At 41.5% G+C, this 13,781-nt stretch overlaps 1 protein-coding gene across 2 annotated transcripts in view; it reads left to right on the top strand.

Annotated features, from left to right (window-relative positions):
• The window catches only part of LOC114031904 (regulator of G-protein signaling 20-like), a 126,395-nt gene that overhangs the window by 31,089 nt on the left and 81,525 nt on the right, over positions 1-13,781 (top strand). Inside the window, exon 2 of one of the 2 annotated variants that reach the window (XM_027847102.1) lies at positions 7,029-7,394. In XM_027847102.1, the coding sequence (XP_027702903.1) occupies positions 7,029-7,394 (366 nt within the window). Of the gene's footprint in view, positions 1-7,028; positions 7,395-9,425; positions 9,531-13,781 lie in introns of those variants that run through there. The other variant, XM_027847103.1, reaches the window with a different exon arrangement.

Genomic DNA, 13,781 nt, shown 5'->3' with positions numbered 1-13,781 from the left:
CTCATACATCAACATCTTTTGAATAGGGTGAAGAAGCAGAGAAATCCTGTAAGAAACTAGTCTTAGTTAACACATACCTTACATTGTAAAGGTGGATATAGTAAAGAATCCTGAAAAATATTTTAAAATCTTCACACCTATACCATGACCACCACCTCCAAAAAGAGAGTAAAGCCTCAGGATTGATGAGCATTGAACATCAGAATGATGAAATTGACTTTCTCTTAACAAATGGTTAATGACTGGCCACTGACACAAGATTCATTTCAAAATCAGTTGTCTGTATGTAGATCATGTACTAGTTGGAGCAGGAATAAAAAAATAAGCATCACGTTAAGGAGAAAAACTAAAGATAAAAAGATATTGTGGGTGAATACAGCAGTTCTATCAAAATCTATTTAAATTATGAAAAAATAAGAAGTACACAAAAGACAGAGTTATTACTGTTTCTTAGAGATATTTAGTTGATGCAAAGTGGTTACTATGATTAGAAAATTGAAAGAAACCAGAAAATGCTTTAGCCGACAAACATAGTCTCCAAGCATGTTTTTATCTCCTTGCCAAGCAGAGAGATATGGCAGTCAAGGGTAATATCAGTTTATCATACAATGTCTTTTGCAAAATGCTGCAGAAGAGAATGAGAGATGTTACAGTATTGTCTAACAAAAATGAAAAGTAGTTGAGGACAAAACATAGATACAATTTGGCATGAGATTCAGTTAAGTCAGATTATTCTTAGATGAAATCATGAAACTGGAAGGGCAACAAATAGACATAAAATGAAGCAGATTTACCAGCATTCATTTGGTTATTTAACTTCCTCAGTGTTCACAAGGGAATGATTACAGCTACTATCCAATGTGCTATGTTAATGAATGATAAGTGCACTCGGAAGAGAAGTTGAGAGAAATGGCTGCATTTGACCAAAAATATACAGAAAAAATATAAATTGGTGGTGACATAATTTTAAAAGGGTTTTGAGACAGATTTTTAAGATATATCAAAGAAAGGATGGATGCAAAAGAATGTTAAAGATCCCAAATGACACTTTTATTTTTAAAAGCTACCATGAAGATACCAGCAACTACTGGCCTAACAATTTATGGTACTTGTCATCTCTATAAAGTCTTTATGGTCTATTCTCTAGACATTAAAAATATAAATAAATAAATAATATTTGAAGGAAGACATTTAGAATAGAGGTTCTACAATTAGAACAACTATACATGTTCATGTATAGATCTCCTAAGAGAGATCACTTAAAATAGTCATATCCAGACAGACACTAATACATTGTTGGTGGAGCTGTGAATTAATCCAACAATCCTGAAAAACAATTTGCAATTATGCTTTTTAAAAGGGATTGAAATGTTCATACCTTTTGACATAGAGATACCACTGCTAGGCTTATACCCCATGGAGGTCAAGGATCTAAAGAAAGTTTCCATATGCATGAAAATATTCATAGCAGCATTTGATGGGGGGGTAGCAAAGAATGGGAAATGAAGTACATTAATTTGGTAATGGATAAACCAATTGTAATACTTTAATGTAATGGAATATTATTGCACTATAAGAAAAAATTAGTATGAGGAATTCAGAGAAGCATGGGAAGATTTATATGATCCAATACAACATTTAATAAGCAGAACCAGGAAAACAATATACACAATTTCATAACAATGACAATATGAAGAACAAAAACACTTCTAAATGTTGTGTAATAATATGACCAAGGTTGATCTTGGAGAGAAGTTGACATAATACGCTTCCTTCCCTATAATGCAGAGGTCGGAGACCATGCATGTTGAATATTACCTATACCATCAAACATGGTTGATGTGTTGGTTAGTTTTGCTGAACTGATTTTTTTTTCTTTTTGATTATAAGATCTTTCTTGTAAAAGATGCCTCACTAAGTAGGGAAAGGGGAAGGTATTTATTCTAAAATAAAAGCAATATAACTACAAAGGGCATAAATAAAAGTAAGATAATTTTTAAAAAAAATATTTTCACCTTCACTGAGATGATTGAGAAAATAAAATAACTTTAATATATACATTTCATTAATTGTTTGGTTTCAAAATAACATTGATCTATAGTTGAAATTATATATTCTGGTTAGCTTATTTATTATTACTTTCCATTCCCTTTAAACTCATAGACAGTTAAAGATGAAGGGAGTTTAGATATCATGTAGTCTAACACTCTCATTTTGTAAATGAAGAAACTGAAGCTCATGATCACACAGCAAGATGGTAGCAGAACCCACACTATAAACCAGATTACCAGAATCTCTGCCATGATTTATAATCCATGTATCTGAAAATATGCATTGAGAGGTTTCACTTCACACTAGCTGGCAATGATCAAAGACAGAAATGGTAAGAGAGGGATAGTAGAAAGACAGGCATACTGTGGCAGTGTTAGTAGGGCTGTGAATTGGTGCAACCATTCTAAGGAAAAAATAGAATTGTGTCAGAAAAGTGAATAAACTATCCACCTAGTGGTCTCACTGGAGGGCATATACTCAAAGGAGGTCAAAGATAAACAGGAAGCAAGTTCCCAGATATACAGAAATATTCACAGCTGTATATTTTCTAGCAGCAAATAACTGAAAACAAAATGGATGTCTAATGATTAGTGGATGGCTGAACAAATTACAGTATATTAATTTAATGGGATACTTATTATAGCATAAGAATTTATGAATATAAGGAATTTAGAGAAAGATGAAAAGATTTGTGTGAATGGATGCCAAGTGAAGAAAGTAGAAACAGGAGAATATGTGCAATGACTGCAATGTGTAATTAGCAGTTCTAGGTCCAAGAGCATTCTTCACCAAAATCAGGAGTGGCAAGCAGCAACAACTGGTCCTTCAAGTCAACTTTTTAATAAAAAATCAATTAGAGGTAGAAAGAGAACCTAGCAAATTATCCCATAGAGAAGAGATAGGGTCCAAGACACTTTGAGGATATTTCTAGGGAAGCTACTTCTAGTGGAAGGGAATAGGGTAGGGCTTTGGAGGGGAGTGCAGATTGCATTGTAGGGGAAAACAGGTAGCAGCCCATCATCTGGTAGTTTTCTATTTTAATTGTTAACTAGGTGCTAAACTCAGCTATTTCTTGACTGCTGAAAGACTGTACACTCTAAATTTAAATGACCTGGCAAAAAGTCCCCACATCCCATCCTAGTTACAGACCCGTGTAGTTGAAATAATAAAAGGCAGCTGGACTCAGATTAAAAGCAATGACCAATATTCCAGAAGACAAACATAACTAGGGAGTGGGAGGAGACAATGGGTGTAATGCTACAGACTCATCAGACCTGTAAGAGGAAATCACTGGTGTTGATTTGGCTTTGCTCAACTGTTTTCTTTGTTACCAAGGAGAATTCTATGAGAAGGAAGTTTATTGGAAAGTAGCAGTGGTGTGAAGAATAAAAGGTATCAATGAAGCTTTAGAAATAAATAAAAGAAGGAATAAAAGAAAAATTATTTGCTTTGCAAGGGGACATTATTATCTAGATTCTTCAATTTCAGAAAATAAATTCAGAATTGTGGTTCAAAATACAAATGATGGGGTGGGAGGGTTTAAATAAATAAGATAGTTATAAAGAAAGGCAAGGAAGTAAAATGTCTCCTAATGTTTATTAAGCTCATAGTTCAAGAAAATAAGGGGCTACTTTTCTGAAATGGAATTGAATCTCAAGTTCCTTTCTACCTTTAAGCATGTGCTATGTATAACATTTCTGAAAGTACACAGAAATATTTAGCAAAGAGATACCTTAATTCTGCTGTAGCTCTTTATGTCTGGGTAATGTTTAAGATCTAGACTATAATTTGATATTTGCTTTTTAGAAGGTAATAATTTTGAAGTTGCTAGTACTGGCTTTTCAGTATTTGTGTAGACAATGGATGTTAAGAAATATCTAGCCTGAATAAAGAGATTGAGCATACTATTGTTAAAAAAAAATGTGTTTCATTAGGGTAATGGCTATTTAGATCAGAGCAAGTGATTGACCATTTTTGGAGTGTCCTGTGGAGTTAGTACTGTCAGAAATCAATTGTAGCTACTTTATGTAGTTAATCTTATTGAAAGTCCCCAATCAAAACCAATATTCAAGAAAGTGGAGCCCTGGAGTGATCACAGCCAGGCCCAGTTGATGACTTTTCTCAGACCAGATACTGTGGCACTGAAGATATGATTTCTTTGTAAGAAAAAGAGAAGCAAATCAATGGATTTCAGAAGCCCAAATTTATAATACTACATACCACCAGTAATGCATGGAGCCAGTCCCAGCCAAGTATCTTTTGACTCTGTAAACTAGAATGAAACAGGTCACATTGGCCAAGTAGTTACTGATCTGAGAACAAACATTAACCTGGAGGTGGTTGGGGCTAGGGGAGTTGTCTTTGTATAGGAGTGGCAGAGAAGTGACATCTGGAAGGGAAGGTGAAGGCAAGATCTTTTTCAAAATTCCTTTGGGTTTCTTGTTGTTGCTGTTATTACTTTTTTGGAATTTTTTTCTGGAAATATATTTAAAATCTCCCATTTAACTTTTTTTCTATCATTTTTCCCACAACAAGAGACTGTACAGAAGCAAGAGGCCAAAGCAAAAGGCTTAATGAAGCATGAAGGCGAGGGGAGGGGGGAAAGAGAAGGAAGTGTGAAGGCAGGGCTAAATAGGGGGGAGGTGGGTTGGCTGTTCAGACTCATACATTCACAAATCTGCTAATGTGTTGGAAAGTGTATTGTAGTACATTTTCAATATCGATAAAAAAAACCTTTTCTACTCTGACTCCTATTGGTATGGAGAGAGTCAGACTCATGTAAAGGTTCTCATAAGGCCCATAAGAGAGGAATAAACGAGCTGTTAAAGAAGCTTCCGATCATATCTAAGAGGCTGAGGTTGCCGGGGACTGCTCTGGTCCTTTACACTACTTCCTTAGCTTAAAAACACTCCAGGCCCTTCATACCCCCAGCTAGAAAGGAGCCCTTCACGTCAAGGCTAAGTCCAGGCTTGCCAATTCTAGTCTGATTAGGGTTTTCTCAGCCTTTTCCCATCGCCCAAACTGAGAGGGAAAAGCTTTGCTGCTAAGCAACCGCACGACTCCCAGGAGCTCGAGGAATAGAAGCTTTCCCTATGGTTCACAGATCTGACACTCAAACATTCAGATCTGCTCTATAATTAGCCCCTGATAGGGCTAAGTCCACCTGCTCAGTAGTGTCGGTAACTCTCTACTGTAAACGACTTCAGGAACACCTGATGTCTCCAAAACACAGTTCTCTTTCCTCTTCAATATAACTACAGTTTTGTTTTGGTTTTGCTTTCTTATTTGGAACCATTGATACATGTACAGACTTTTTTAAAAAAATCCTACTACAAACTTCAGGCCTCCTCTAGAGACTCTGGGCACCTAGCTAATCTGGCACCAGCCCATCTCAATTCCAAAAAACCAAAACTTGGTATGGAAGCAGGAAAAATGGGAAGTGAAAAGGTGAAAAGAATATGAAGTGAGAAGATGAAAATATTAGAAAACACCAGCATTCTCTAGGAAAAGCTGACAAAGGAAAGTTGAACAATAGTGAACATTTTCAGTACTAAAACTGTGATCAACTAAGCCTCTGCTGGCGGGTCAGGCCCGGCATACCAACTAAGTCAGACTAATTCACCAACAGTGAGTGCTCCACGGGTTCCCAGAAAAGGGCCTCATGAATGAGAAGCCGTTGCTAGGTTTCCTTCCTCCTTTCATTCATTTTCTCCTCCTCCTCAATTCCCCTCAAGACTTTTAAAACCAAAAGAAACAGCCCAAAGACCTCTAGCTTTGCCGAATTTGCAGACAAGGATACACACACACAGTCCTAGGATGAGCCTGTACCGTCGAAGGTTTCAGAACCCTGGAGAGCGGCAATGGCTCCTTAACGTTTGACCTACGTAGCCCCAGGGCTTTTGGCACCCTGCTATCCTACAGTTAAAGGGTAAGCCATGGGCACACCAGCCACTCTTTCCTTTCTACTCCATATCCCCTCCATTTCACGTTTGTTTACCAATGGCCTTGGACATAGACAACCTTAGTTTAATTCCTGGTTCCTTCATTTCGTTTCTAAATAGACTAGATGGTTCCTTTCAGCTCTCCTTTCGCTTTTCGCCTTCATTTTGCCAGACAGGGTCAGGTTGGGCTGAATCTCCTGGTCTACAAGCTATATTTTCACCAACAGTTCCCACAGTTTATTAGCCAAAGGAAAACACATTCAGTTGTTTGGGGGTTTGGGGGGGGGGGAATCTGTTTATATGTGCAGATGGTTTGTTTTAAATTTCTATAGATATGGATAGCCTGGCTTTCCGGAGTCTTCTAAATAAAATACTTCCTCACGTCAAGGCCCTCCTCCGGGTTGCCTAAGAAAGCAGCAAACAGTGACCAGCAAACAGATTCAAATATGTTCAGGGCATGCCAGGGTGAGGAGAGTCCTATTTTGTTTGTGCAGGATTTTTAGCTACAGTCCCAGCTGCAAAGGCGAGTTCAGACTTCAATAATCAGGTCTCTTTTCTGTATATTACCACAAAAGCAGAGCCAGGAAACCCTTTGGTTGCCAAGACTAGTCTGAGATTGGTCTTTGTTAACTCCAGCAGAGTTATTATCATGGGAGTGTTTCCTAGATGTCTATTCCTTTGAAACCAGGTTGACCATTGCCAAGGCACCCTAAGGGTCATATATTCAGCTTAGGGAAGAGGTTGAACAAACAACTGTATGTTCTCCGATCCTCAAGAACTGAGTTTTGAACATGCTTGTAGAAACACCGGAAAACTGAAAAAGGATAGAAAGGATTAAAAAAACAACAGTAACATAATGTTGGCTTTGCCCTTTTATCCTCCTCAGGGAAAGAAAAACTACAGCCTTATTGGGAAAGGAAATCTCTGGCTGCAAGCTGGCTTGACTGTGACTGGAACCAATAGTAATGGTGTATTTGTTTTGTTGTTTTCTTTCCTCTTTCCCATCCCCACTCCCATTGCCCTCTCTCTGCACAGCCGCCTCCAGACCTCTCTGCTGCCCCGAAAGCTGCCAGACTCCTTTTTAGCCTGCTCTCTGGCTTCTCTCGCTTCTTCTCTCATCTTCTTCAGCAACCCCCTCTTCAGGCTCACAGGCATCGTCCTGACTTTCCCCCTCTGCTTCCTGCTTTGCCAGCTGCCGCCCTCACTCGCTGCTGCCCAGTTTCTGCAGGGCCACTTCTCTCCTGGGGGGAGGCAGCAACTCCAGGTCGTTTCAGAGTCTTGCTCTGGACAGCCCTGGCTCTGCCCATCCGCAAATCTTGGGAGAGTCAGTCAAGCCCTACATGGAAAGACGCCCGTCTCGGGAAAGAGGATGGGACTACTTGGCAAACCTCATCCATCCCTGTGAGTACGCTCTTCTCAACTAAGTTCCTTTACTATTACCAAAAGATCTTAGCCTAATCTCACTCCCAGACCGCACCGACGCCAGTCTACAATTGCCCAACCCAACCTCAATTTTTCAAAACCTTCGCTACTTTCCACATCTACAGTAAGAGGAGGAAATCAACAGAAAGAACAGCGGGAACATTTGGGGATACTAGGACTAACCATGGCCCGGCTTACTTAATAATTGATGGATAGAAACGTCTCCAACATCTCTATTTTCCCATGGACAGATTCAAGGCTATTTTCCCTTGTGCATTTCCTATCTTTAGTTCTCCTCAAAAGCTTCCAGTCACCATTGCTATTCCTACGATCTGTTTTTAAAGTTCCTTCTCCTCCTCCTTCTCCTCCTCCTTCTCCTCCTCCTACTTCTTCTTTTTCTTCTTTTTCTTCTCCTCCTCCTTTTTCTTCTTCTCCTCCTCCTCCTCCTCCTCCTCCACCTCCTCCTCTTCCTTCTTCTCCTCCTCCTCCTCCTCTTCTTTCTCCTCCTTCTCCTCCTCCCTCTCTCATCTTTTCTGCCTCCCGCTTTTCCCATCCTTAGTTTCCCTATCTGTCTATCATCAGGGGTCCCGAGAAATGGGAGGAAATGACGTGATGTTATTCATATGTCAGGTCAGTTTACAGCTTCAGAGAAAATATTATTTAGTCCTTCTAGGTCCGACACAAAGCCCCCAAGCGCACGCAGCTACTGATTTCCAAGTGTAAACTCTCTCAATTGGAAGATGCCTCATTTCCTTGCCAGCTCCTTTACTGTTTCCTTTGCCGAACCAGTGTTGTTTCTGCAGGTGTGAGTGGGGAAAAGAGTTTTCCTTATAACCTCAGGATCAGTGTTTCTTCCAAACCGGTACTCCAGTTCTCTGTGTGTCTCAGGAAATGATGAGAAAAGTCTTTTCTCGATGAGATCTCTCTGGGTCTGGTTTCTAGGGTTAGACACAAAGGGCGGGTAAGTGTTAGCCTTTCTTCCTGACCTGGGTTGGAAGAGCAGGCTCAGCTCGATTCTATAAGAAAAGAGGTGGCAATGATTAAAGGCAGGAGCGGGGGGCATCAGGACAGGGCAATATGTCCCTGAACTGAGGAAGACGTAGAATGTAGCCCTTCAGACAGAAGTGCATCCTGGAATTTTTTTTTTTTTTTAATGTAGCTAAAAAAAAAAGAATCTAAACACGTAGAGCCTGCGACCCGACTCCGCTCCAACCCACACTCCACACCCCAGTAATTCACTTACCACACTTAACATAAGCACAGTCCCACATATTCTTGCATACACACACACGCGCGCGCGCGCACACGCACACATAGAATGCTTTGTCCCACCCACCCACCCCATTCCTCCCTCACAGATGTGACTCTACGAACTCCATCAGTACATAGCCTGTCGTTCGAGTAAACACTTCCAGTATTTCATAATCCAAAGAGCTTTGGGTGAAGCATGAGTCGGGGAGGAGAGAAAGAACAACACAAGACAACTCTAAGCACCTCCGCTCTTTTTCCTTCGACTTGTCAAATTACAGCTGTGCTCAGCTTCCGCAGGGGGAAATGATGCTGCTGTCCAGGGACTGGGTGAGGAAGGGAGCTGTTGTTACCCGCTGTCTTTTCCGAGGGGATACTTTTATTCAGTTTCCCTGGTGTTCACGGTTCGCTTCTCATTTACTCCAATCTAACCCACGCCTCCTCCCTGTTTTATGCTGCCTCCCGTTGCCGCTGCCTCTGTGTTTGCCTCTCGCTCCCCACCCCAGCAGCAGCAGCAGCAGCAGCAGCAGGAGAGGCTGGAAGCAGAGCCTGGGAAGCCCAGATAGCTGGCAGAGGAGTAGGATTAACTGCAGCGAGGACCTTTATTTATTTTTGTTTGTAGTCAGAAAGGAAGGGAGTAGAGAGTAGGAGTAAAGAGGTGTGGGCGGGAGGAGGCAATGGAGTGAGTGGGACAGCCACTATAGTAAGAATAACAATCATCAATATTAAAAAAAAATAAAAAATAGAAAAGCTGGGGGACGCATGCGCATGGCTGGCGAGCCGCCGTCCCTGGGTGAGGAGCCCGCGGCTAACCGATCCGATCAAGGCAAAGATTTCCATCTGTCTCCCAGTACTGATGGTGAAATTGTAAGTACCGATAGCTTCTCTCCCCCGATCCTTTGCCCCGCCACCGCCAAACACCCCAGCTTCCCTTCCTTTCCCTCCCTAAAGTTGCGGAACAAAGTGGACTACCTTCGGGGTGGGGAAGTTCTCGAGCCGACACTGGGCGGAGGCGGGGGTTAGGGGTCCTCAGCTTTATTTTCTCTGTTGGGTGCATGAGGAGAGAAGCTTCTTGCCGCTTCTCTTTGTAGAATACAGCCCCTTTTTTCCCGCAAGGAAGGCACTTTTTTTTTCCCCAAAAAGAGGTGTACGGCGTCGAGGGGTCATTCTTTCCGTCCTTTACTTTCCTCCATTCATTTTTAAGTGCTTGGATTTGAGTTTTGTTTTTTTTTTTTAATGAGTTGAATGTCTATGGGGTGGGGGTGCGGTCATTAGATGGATTATTTGTGTGGGTCTACCTAGCGATTGCAGAATTAAACTGACTCTAGCTTAAATGGATTAATTACTAGGAAGGAGGTGGGATGGTGAGGGGAGCCGAATAGCTTTGCATTTAAACTGCAAAATGCGTTTTAACAAACTAAAGGACATTCCAGGAGCCTAGAAGGGGAGAAAATGATTCTCGAACTTGACAGTCAATGGGGGTGGGAGAGTTTAGGTGCAACTGTTAGTAAGGAAGACCAAAGCGACAACAACAACCACCCGAAGAATAAACTATGTCTCTTCTGGAGAAGAGGGAATTGGGGGTGCGGAGTGGAGGAGGAAAGGAGGAGGAAGCAGGTCGGAAAAGTGATGAAAGAAGTTAGATGCCTCTGATTTCAGGTATTCTGAGGAGGACGGGAGTCTTTACTGCATTTTCAGACAGCTGTACTTCAGGTCTCTAAGGAGTGAAAATCTAAGACATTAATAAACTGAGTCCTCCCAGACGTGTGGGATTGGGGAGTTTCGACAACCCTTCCTTGAACAAACCCGTGAATTATTAGCCTTCCACACCCCTCAGCTGAAAGATCGAGGAGCTACGAGCCGAACTAGAGGAAGTTTGTAACTGTAAGGTGCAGGAGCTGCGGGGAGACGGCAGCTAATGGTCTTGAGGCCACTGGCATGAGGGGAGGGGGAATAAGGGCTCCCACCTCCAAGGGGCAGAAGTGGAGTCTACAGTGCAGGAGCCTGTGGCCTCATTCTGCCCTAGGAAGAGTGCCTCCCCCTGCCACCCCAGAACCGTGTGAAAGAGACGAGTGAGCCCTGAGGACAGTAATCCCCAAGCTCTAGTGTTGGGGGTGGGGGTGGGGGTGGGAGGTGGGAGGAAGGGAAGACAGGCGATGAGTGGGTTTCCGGAATTTAGAAGAGAAAGGAGGCTGATCCAGAGACGTCCAGTAGGAAAGAATCTTCCACCAGGAAACCAGAGACAAAAGTGAAAGAGAGGGGGCGGCTAGCGTTCTAATATGAACCCTTTAACTGAAAGACAGGCAGCAGGGAAGATTATGGAAGGGGGTGGCGGGGGACGGTTGTTGAAGAGAGCGATCTCCTAGCGAGAGTTAGCTAGGCTTGAGGCAACTAGCTGTGCCACGAGAGTGGAGAAGGAGAAGTTGCTACAGAAACAGCTTAACAGCTTTCACTTTGGAAGAGTCAATGGGAAAATCCTCCCTCATTACTTTCCCTACTCAGCAAAGGGCAGAGGCAATACTCATTCTTCCCCTCCAGAGGTCACTTCGTGGGGCTTACTAATTGCAGCTGCCTTCCCCACCTGCTTCCAGGCAGCCTCAATTACTTGGTATCCTGAGGATTTCTCTCCTGAACTGATATGTGTACACTCTTTCTCACCCCTCACTGATCAGTGGGCAGAGGAATTATATTAGCAGTTATAGAGTATCTTTTTTTTTCACAAAAAAAAATTTACCTCAGCATCCCTGGCACTTAAAATGTCAAAGGTGGAGAGCTTCTTCCAGAGTTCATAGCAGTATTTTCAGTGGCTTTGTATTCTACTACCCAAGTATCCCACTTCCATATTGTATGTTAGCTTTGTCAGTTAAAGGCTGAAGATTTTATAGGCTCATACACTTTAACTGTGGGCTGCTAGGTGTCCCAATGCAGAAAGCTCCAGGCCTGGAGTCAGGAAGATCTTAGTTCAAATCTTGCCTTACACACTAGCTGTATGACCCTGAGCAAATCACTTAACCCTGTTTGCCTTAGTTTCCTCATCTGTAAAATAAGTGGGAGAAGGACACTCCAGTATCTTTGCCAAAGAAAGCCCAAAAAAGGGGCAAGGAAGAGAGGACACCACTGAAATAATGATTAAACAACATCTTAGAACTGGAAGGGACTTTGGAGGTCACTGTGTTCCACCCATTGCACTATATATGAAGCCCAGAGAGGTTAAGTGACTTGACCAAGGACACCCAACTATGAATTATCTGCGGCATAAATCAAACCCAGATCTCCCTTACTCTAAACCCAGAACTTTACCCACTACACCATGCAGTCCGGCAATCCTTTGAAAGCTTGGCAGTGTTGGTTGTGATAACGTATCTGATGGCTGTAAACTGAAAGGTACCAGACCTATGAGTGGCAATTTATGATTTTTATTAAAGTTATTTTTTTGCTCACACCCTAATTTATATCACTGCACTTCTGCTAATTTGTTGGCTGGCACAACGGGTTTGAAATCATGTTCTTGAAACAAGCCAATATCATGAAAATACTTTTCTCTGAAATAGAAAAAGAAGAGTTCTGCAATTTCCTTAGTGTAGGAGTATTCAGAGGGTTACACAGAAAGTATATATCAGAGGCAGAACCTGAACACGCCTTCTTGATTCTAGTACTCAATACCCAACTTGGGTAAAGAAGCACTCAATACCCACACTGAGAGAGAGAGGAAGGAAGTGTATGAAGCAGACAGACATAGTCAACATACAACTGAAATGTATTTTAAAGATGCTTCTTAACCTTTGGGCATTACATTTATACATAGTATCTACTCCTTATTTTGTAATTCAAATTAAAATGACCGGAATGGGGGTGTGTGTGTGAAACTATTGTATCTTTTGAAAAAGATTTATTTATGCATTTATTATATCTCCATCCCACTGCCTCATTGAACAATTTTAAAATGACAAATAAAACTCATAATAAATTGAGCAGTCCAGTAAAATATTCAATGTCCAAAAATGTATTTCTCAGTCTTCCTCTTAAGTCTATCACCTCTCTGGGAGAAGGTGGGTGTCATGCTTCATCTTCAGTCATCTGTACTCATGGTTTATCATTATAATGATTAGAGTTCTAAAGTCTTTCAAAGTTATCTTTCTCTACAATTTCATTGTCATTGCATAATAATTATTCTAACTCTGCTCACTTCACTCCGAATTAGTTCATAGAGGTCTTCCCAGTTTCCTCTGAAATTGTCCACTCATCCTTTTTTATGGTACAATAAATTCTGTTACATTCATATACCATAATTTGTTTAGCCATTTCCCAACAATAATGCAATCCCTTAGTTTCCAGTTTGGGGCTAATACAAAAAGAGCTATTATAAATGTTTGTACACACAGGGTTTTTTTCCCCTTTTTCTTGGATCTCTCTGGGATATAGCCCTAGTAGTGGTATACCCAGTCAACTAGCATTTATTTGGCACATACTTATATGCCAGGCATTATGTCAAATGATGGGGATGCAGAAAGGAAAGGTTCTCAAGAAGCTCACAGTCTCATGGGGGAGACAACATGCAAACAACTACATACAAATGATATCTATACAGGATAAATTGGAGACAGTCTCAGAGGAAAGGTAGTAATACTAAGGAAGACTGGAAAAGGCTTCTTGCAGAAGGTGGGACTTTAACTGAAATTTGAAGGGAGCCAGGAAAGTAGAAGGAGGAGATGAGGAAAGAGAAAATTCCAAGAATTAGAGACAGCCAGTGAAAACCGTCAGAGCTAGGAGATGAGTGTCTTGTTTGAGGAACAGCAAAAAAAGCCAGTGTTAGTACACTGCAGGGTACTTGGACTGTAGGGTGAAAGAAGACTGGAAAGGTAGGAAGGGGCCAAGTAATGAAGGACTTCAAAAGTCAAACAGAGGATTTTATATTTGATCCTGAAGATAATAAGAAGCCCTTGGAATTTATTGAATGAAGGTGGGTATGGGTGGGTGTGGTAAGGTCAAATATGCATTTTAGAAAGATAAATTTCACATCTGAGTGGAGGATGGATTGGAGTGGGGAGAGACTGGAGGCAGGGAGCCCAATCAGCAGACTATTGTAATAACCCAGGTGTGAGGTGTTTACGGCCTGCA

The sequence above is a fragment of the Vombatus ursinus genome, unplaced genomic scaffold (genome assembly GCF_900497805.2).
Source record: "Vombatus ursinus unplaced genomic scaffold, bare-nosed wombat genome assembly UNPS02015255.1, whole genome shotgun sequence".
Taxonomy (NCBI): Eukaryota; Metazoa; Chordata; class Mammalia; order Diprotodontia; family Vombatidae; genus Vombatus; species Vombatus ursinus.
Note: the sequence above shows the minus strand (reverse complement) of the source record. Positions and strands in the feature narration are given on the sequence as shown.